This window comes from Daktulosphaira vitifoliae, unplaced genomic scaffold (genome assembly GCF_025091365.1).
Source record: "Daktulosphaira vitifoliae isolate Bord-2020 unplaced genomic scaffold, ASM2509136v1 Scaffold_2, whole genome shotgun sequence".
Taxonomy (NCBI): domain Eukaryota; kingdom Metazoa; phylum Arthropoda; class Insecta; order Hemiptera; family Phylloxeridae; genus Daktulosphaira; species Daktulosphaira vitifoliae.
Window position 1 is genome coordinate 12,918,903 of NW_026099573.1, and position 8,373 is coordinate 12,927,275.

Genomic DNA, 8,373 nt, shown 5'->3' on the forward strand with positions numbered 1-8,373 from the left:
AGCTACGGATTCTATTAATATAAAAGTATATTATGGCACGATTTCTATTAAAACGTTTATTTATATATATATTTTTATTGTAGACGACCTTTTTTTGAAAATCGTAAAGATACCGTACTTTACGAAAAAAGCAAAAATATCAACACGAATAAAAATACTCGGAGGATTCACAGAAATACAAAAAAAAAAAAAAAACGTTTGAAGATTGGCCGCAGTAACGTAGATAAGTATTTAATGCAAACCCGAACAAAATGAAAAAGTAACGTAATAAAAATAATTAAATAAAGAAATGGAGATCTGATTTTTCTCATTTCATTGTAAACATATTTATCATACAATTAAACGTTTGTCTTAAAATTTCCGTCTTATTAAAGATATTTAATGTCAAGTAAACATTAAACTTATTCAAATTACTTTAATTTGCTTTGGTAAAGGTTTAAACCTACAAAAGCACTCCTTCAGAACATCACAGTCGACTTAACCTAACAGATTATTCTCTTATTTTTTTTTTCATCCGATATTTATTCAATTATTCAACACTCATTGTCTTAAAAGCTTTTAAATTTGCGTAAAAACAAAGATACATTTCGTAGGAGCTTATGGAATCCTCTTTCAAATTAACGTTGTCGTTATGTACGCCCGAAAAGCGAATAAATTATTTGAAACTATATATATTTATTTATGTACAAATATTAATACCACCGGAGCAACTAATATTATCACGTGTAATAAACTACAGAGTAACGTTCAGTTCTTTAACTGCCAAACCCGAAAACCGTCGCACGATTAGCTCTGGTCTCGTTAGGGCGGCCACGATGATAAACTACGATTTTATTCAAATTGCGACACTCCGAGTGTAAGTATTGTCGTGCACGTGAACACACATGACCGTCTGTTTGAACAGCGATTGTTGCAGCCAATGACACTGGTCACTGGCCCAATAAAATATGTCGCTTTTTTATTTATTTGTTTTTGTGACGCCAAAACCGAGAATAATTTTTATTTAATAGAAACGGACGGGTTGCAGTGCGCTTGTTAGCGGTGCGGCGCTAAAAAAGGTTTGAAAATACAAGTGGAGTTAAATTCTTAAACAGTTTTTGGAAAGCGTACCGAATTTCACAAATATTCCAAGAGGTCGTCCATTGTTCTCTGGTGATGTTGATGGATCTTATTTCTCTGGAAAAGATTTCTTAACTGGAGAACGACATTTCCACACGAACACAAACATATTCATACGGTAATGTCGACAAGTACCAGAAAGCGTTTTTTTACTTCGAACAACTGTCACAGAGTGATATTGTTTCGTTAATTATTTGCAAAAACCCGAATTATGTGCACATCGCAAAACTGCATTCAAATATTTAAATAAGAATACACTCAAGTGGGGTAAATATAAACAAATGAGGTCACTATAAATTCATTTTTTCTTTTAGAATATTTTGCAGATTGACGACACATTTCTGATCCTTATAATTGTTTCTATCATATCATGTGTGAGTTCACATTGTGCATTTAAATAAAAAAATGCATACTTCTAAACATATCTATTTTATTGTACATGCAGGTGATTATAAATTTTACATTATTAGCAGTGGTGTGTCTACTTGAAGCAGTTGCCCCAAAGCGTCACAAAAAGAGCGCGCCCTTAGATTTTGGTGGGTGAAACCGATAAAACTCGGGTAAAAACACTCGTTATGTTATTTATAATTTATGTACTTGTGTTAATGCATATTCTAAGTTTTTAATAAGTTTAAGGGTTAGTAGGGCAGTGCCCTACTGCTCAAAAAAACAGTTTTTTTCAGCAAAAATTTTCAAAGAGCGTTAAATACAAAAACTGCCCCGAAACGCTAATACCCTTACTATGTCATTGACTATGAGATACCTAAAAATGTCATCGGATTGAATGTTAACAAATGTTCGTTTCTTATTAATTAATATATAACGGTGTTTGTATTAACAAGTTCTTCGTTGTGTGTCTTCGTTGTAATGTAAAAAAAAAACGAGAATATTCGTTAAATGCGTACGCTGAAATTGTTTTTTAAAGTCCGTGCAAATTGAACGTATAATGACTGCGATTTGAATAAATACCCGGAACGTAGTAATTTAAAAATAATATCAATTAGCCGGAAGATCATGTTAAATCTAATGTAGCGATGTTTCTCGGCACCGAACTACCTGTGCAACGAATAGATCATATAATAACATGGTAATAGCAGTAGGTTTTAATAATATAGTCGTTTTATTCTGTTACAACGTTTTAATTTACAAGTGGACGACCACCCGACGATATTAACACCTATTGAACGACCATCCTCTTGTGTTGTTTACAAATATGTGGGCAACACTATAAACAGCACATAAAACAAGTAGACAAGTAGAAATAACTATTCATACAGACTGGAGTGCAAAAAATACTACGTTTTACTATTTAAAAAACGATTAATTTATTCCAATTTACAAATTCATAGTTATTTTTTCGTATAATAAATAAGTATATATGTATAGAAACTATATAATTATAACAATATAAATAAACTTAGATCAATGGGGTCATTCTTTTTAGAGGGTAATAATTTTCAAACGAAATAAATAAAATAAACGAATTACGATAAATTTTTATTGTAATTTGTTTTCCAAATGTCTATCGGATATTACTCAACTAAAAGTAAAAGCATTTGAATTGAGTACGAACAAACATAAACTCTATGGGTTTTGTCTATCCAGTTCTTCCGACATCACTGTCATCGATGATCTTTACATATCCAACGTTGCTCGCCAATTAGAACCCTTCGGACCGAAATTGTGCCTTACGCCTTGTATAGTTCATTTTAAAAGTGTTCCTTAATAATGCGATTTTATCAACAGTAGGGCCAAACGAAGTCTAAACATTTTACATTTTGCTTGACATTCAGTACGAGGGCCGCAAAAAAAAGTTTTTGTTGAAATATTATCCTGTCGGTACATTGAGCTCGCGGTTCAGATGACTTGGTATTCCGTAAGTTATCGATTGACTACAACAGTACACTACTAATTATCATGATAAAAGCAATACTTGTAGTGTATACTTAAAATGTGTTGCAGTCCGAGTGTGCATTGTAGTACTGTTGGTCGTCGCCATTAGCCACGACCACCCTCTGAGTTTGTGCGTGTCTGAGAGCGTGAAAAACTATTCCAGTATTCAAAATTATCGTTTTTTCTCTCATTTCCCTCGTTGGAAACGTGAAATACTCTTACCATAAACTAAAAATCGTCATTTGTAGTCATTTACTTTGGCACGGGTACCCACCGTGTCGTTAGGTGACAGCTAAACGATAATTTCTAAAGTCACACATATACAAGTGCCGGTCACTTGTTATTCCATAAATATATATAATTGTCAAACGTGCTTAATTATGACACGGATGCTTTTGTAGTATAGTTATTATTACATGAAACCGGGTCCCGAGAATTCTACGGTATCCGCGACAATAACCCCCCAACTGCTGCAGTAAAGCAATAATAGCATTGCATTACACGGGTCGTACTTTGTGAACGACACAAACTAATAAGTATAGTTTATGACTCATTTTCTAAAAGAACTTCAGCAGTTGAGCAACGACGTAGATTGTGTTTCGACATAATAGGCGATAAGTTTAAGAAGCGAACGTTTTCTATTTTTAATGGTAATATACATAATCTTAGATAAAACGGATTGAATTTACTTAAAAACTAGTCTGGTTACGATCAGATTTTTAGTTTTCACGTGGCAATTAGGAAGGTATTATTTTGAAGTACATCCGATCTTTTAATTGTCTGAATGAAATCGTTAATGTTTAATTTGTCTAGGCAAAAACCGACTTTCCTAAGAGTCAATCCAATCAATGCATATTTTTAAGCTTTGTTTGAATGTTATATGGCGTATTGTTAATCAGAATTTTAGTACATATTTCCATAATGAATGAACGTTAGTTGTTGTAAACGACGTCACGAATTTCCTACTTTTATATTACACGAAAATTAATTACACCATAAATAATAATTATTATTATAAACATTGACTTGTATACAAGGGGAAACAGAACATACTTTTGCTGCCCCTGACTGATTGAATTGAAATGGTTATAACAATAGTAACTTTAAAGAAAAAACGGAATACTAGTAAAATACTTTATTTTTTAAGGATTAAAGAGTAAACTATCATACTTATGATTGTGATATAAATATTTCATACAAAACATTTTTAACAAGGTTATTAATAGTAAACCCCTTGCAAGACCCTTATATCCTCCATAAAATATAGGCCCTTTAGGAAAGGTTATGGAGTGAATTCCTGTGCACGGCTATGATTGTAGATAATATTTGTACTTTAATAAATAATTTAAATAAACTTTCGGTCTTATTTTTATTAGTTAAAAACACTAACGAGAAAAACAATTAAATAATATTTTCAACTTTAATAAAAACAATCGAAATATTTTAGATAAAATTTACTGGCTTAAAATAAAAAATACTAAATTAATATTTAAAGTCAGTTTTCGTGAATTCGTTAATTTTTAGCGATGCAATTTTGTTATATTTTGAAAAAGTTATTGAGCAATGTGAAATTATTCATTAATTTATATAGTAATAATATTAAATTTATTTTATCTTAACAAAAGAATGATATTTTGCAACCAGTATACAATATGAAAGAACAGGATAGTAACTATAATGTTGGGAATAAGTTAGATAAAGGTATATTTCGATTTTCAAGTCGGCAGTATAGAAGAAAAATCGATTGGAAAACATTGAGTAAATAAAAAATAAAATCTTTAATAATAATACGACCGTCTTATAGTTAATTACTTAAACAACTACAAGTTATAATAACGCCGAGGCTGAAATGAAGGACCCCGTACCCATACAATAATTGGACAAAAAAAATTTGTTTCACCACAATATTGATTTTTAAAACTAATATTTGATGGTATGATGAGCAATAAAAAAAAAGTCACCAATCACTATGCGGAGGTCCGAACTCCAGATCTTTTAGAACCCCATATATCCTGGACTCCAGGAGTTAAATAATTTAAAAAAAAAGTACCGAAAAGAAAGTTGACCCAACACACTCCATAAAAATATTAACATTTATAATATATATTATATATTCATTTTTTATCTTAGAATCTTCTTCTTTTTCCTCGCCTTAATCCCAACTACTTAGGGTCGGCAACCCTTATCCTAAACTTCCACTTGACACGGTCACTTACATCATCTACGCCCACATCAGCCGTCCTCATATCGCATTCAATTACTACAACCCCCTAAGTTTAGTTCAGAACTTCTCATACTGTTTGACAACATTTTACGCCGGCTGCCGACCTGACGCAACCTCATTAGGCGCCTCTTACAATTGGTAGTGAGGTCGTGGAAGTATTCTTATCGCCTAATGGAGATTATCCATTTTATTTCTATTAAAATGTTCTGATCCTTATATGTATTACTATCATATAAATGTAAATACAAAATAAAAACTTATTTCTTACTAAATAAAATTTCATTTACATTATCCTGCGTGCACCTTATAAATAAAACAAACCCAATAAAATTTAAAATAGTTTGTTGTGTTGATTTGATAAAACATCGTCAATAAATTCAAGTATTCTACACGAGTAGAATTTTTAATTTCAAACTAACATTTGACAATTGTTTTTTTCTGAAATGATGATAAATATATTTTTTTTTAGCTTCGATGCGAAGCGGAGAAGGTATTAATTTTACTATGATGTGTTTTTTTTTTTTTTTATGTCTGTTGCCACTTTTTCTCAGCTCTCACTGGACCGATTTCTTTCAAAAATACGTCAAAAGATCACAAATCGTATCTAGTTGAAGACATTACCCTTAAAAATTGAAAAAAATTCCCTCGTTCCCCGCAAATGGGGGAAATATCCAAAAAAATTACAAATTTAAAAATCGCTAATTTTCGAAATTTTTTCACTTTTTTTTCTTAAAACTTCCATAACTTTTTGAAAAATCAACAAATCAACATAATTTTTTTTTATACTAAAACCTTAGATATTTACCTTTCATTTGATATCATTTTTTTGAAAATCTATCACTTAACCTGCTCATTGGGGGGGATTTAAAATGGCAACTTTTTTACAAAAATTAATTTTTTCAACTTAATTTTTGAAAATGTTCCGGAAAGACTGCGTCCTTTAAACATATATCAAATTAAAGCTTATTTTATGTACTACAAAATGAAAAAAAAAAATTTGTCCCGACACTTTTTTTTCTACATTTAAACGGCTGCCGTAGTTAAAAAAACACTATTTTTGTGTTAAAATTTTCGATTTTCGATTTTAAATTTTCAACTTAAAAATGCTATAACTTTTTGAAAAATGTATATATCAGCACAAATTTTTTTTTTCTAAATACATTATAAGTACATCTTTCATTTGACATACTTTTTATTAAAATTGGACAATTTCCCCTTATATAGGGGGCGTTCAAAACTTAAAATATTGTAAAAAACATAGATCTTTTTCAACTGAACTTTTGAAAATGTTCCGGAAATACTGCGTCCTTTAAACATATATCAAATCAAAGGTTATGTTATATACTATCAAATGAAAAAAAAAAATTTGTCCCGACATCTTATCTTCTATGTGCAAATGGCTGTCGAAAATTTAAAAAAAAATGTAATGTTTGCGATAAAAATTACATTTTATCGGGATGTTTTTTGTACTTAAAACTGCCATAACTTTTTCAAAAATGAACAAATAAAAATAATATTTTTTTGTATTGAAACCTTAGATATTTCCCTTTCATTTGATATAATTTTTTTTGAAAATCTAACACTTATTCTGCTCACTGGGAGGATTTAAAATAGTAACTTTTTTACAAAAAATAACTTTTTCAACTTAATTTTTGAAAATGTTCCGGAAATACTGCGTCCTTTAAACATATATAAAATTAAAGCTTATTTTATGTACTACAAAATGAAAAAAAAAAATTTGTCCCGACGATCTATCTTCTATACGCAAATGGCTACCATATTGAAAAATATACTATTTTTGTATGATAATTATGGGTTTTGTATTTTATTTTAATAGAAGTTGATGTTGCTTTTGCAATTATCCATCAATTTTTTAAAATTAAACACTATCTACAGATTTGCCTCGAAGCGTTTCTTATGATAGTGATTTTAATCACTGTCAGATTAAATCTATACTGGACCCTACTATGCAATGTCTCCACTATGCCGCGACCCCACTGTGCTACCGTTTTTTATTAAAAATATGAAACGAAATTATTTTTTACAGATGATTTGAATGTTGATGAACTAATAAAAAAAAATGATCTAGAAACTTTATTCAAGACAATTCCAAGTATTTTGAACTTTGATGTTAATAGTATATGTTTATCAAAAAAGATTTTTAGATTATCACAGCTGATTATAGAATATTTATTGTATCAAAAGGGGAATATGGAAACTACAACTGTAAGACTTAATTTTATGATTATAAATCCTTGACTGAACAGTAGCATAAGTGTGTAATTTAACAATAAAAAAAAATGTTTAATTTAAAATTTTTGAAAGTTCTATTTAAAATCGATTGTATTGTAAAATTATATTTATGAGAAATATTTTATAAATAATATCTCTGAATTACATATGTTCTTAGAAATGCAATAAACCGTTTTTTAAACGTATTTATTGTTTTTAAAATTACTTTTTTTTCATTTATTAGTACACAACTATTAACTGCCATGAAGAAGAAAGTAGCTCTTTTATTTTTTGGGACTTATCATTTTTATGAAAATTTTCATTTTATTTACATAGGTATTTTTTCAAATTTTGTAAAAACAAAATGTTTTTATTCTTTTTTACTTTAGAAACTTCCAGATTGTTCTAAAAATCATAGCTGCAAATTTAATCATAAACTCAAAGCAACTTACCAGGTAAATATTTACAATTTTATTATTTATTTTTATTTTATTTTTGTTAATATTCGATTATTCAGGCTTCACCACAATCGGGAGACACCAAAAACTTAAAAAATAGCACACAAAATACTACAGGTGATCCAATGGAAACTTATAAGGTATGTCCAATGTATAACAAATACAAAGTCATGAAAGAAAAATACAGTAACTTACGAAAAGACATACCCAATGGAAAATTCTCGGAGAAAATTAAGTCTGATAGTAAGTTATTCAATTTTATTTTTATACATTTTAGCTTCGATGCGAAGCGGAGAAGGTATTAATTTTACTATGATGTGTTTTTTTTTTTTTTTATGTCTGTTGCCACTTTTTCTCAGCTCTCACTGGACCGATTTCTTTCAAAAATACGTCAAAAGATCACAAATCGTATCTAGTTGAAGACATTACCCTTAAAAATTGAAAAAA

The 8,373-nt window shown here is 29.5% G+C and overlaps 1 protein-coding gene across 7 annotated transcripts in view; it reads left to right on the forward strand.

The window, feature by feature from the left end:
• Positions 1-8,373, forward strand: part of LOC126900043 (uncharacterized) — a 74,367-nt gene that overhangs the window by 59,919 nt on the left and 6,075 nt on the right. For 3 of the 7 annotated variants that reach the window (XM_050675470.1, XM_050675471.1, XM_050675476.1), the window contains exons 2-4: positions 7,284-7,462; positions 7,858-7,923; positions 7,986-8,169. In XM_050675470.1, the coding sequence (XP_050531427.1) occupies positions 7,284-7,462; positions 7,858-7,923; positions 7,986-8,169 (429 nt within the window). Of the gene's footprint in view, positions 1-83; positions 290-7,283; positions 7,463-7,857; positions 7,924-7,985; positions 8,170-8,373 lie in introns of those variants that run through there. The other 4 variants (XM_050675475.1, XM_050675474.1, XM_050675472.1 and 1 more) reach the window with 2 other exon arrangements.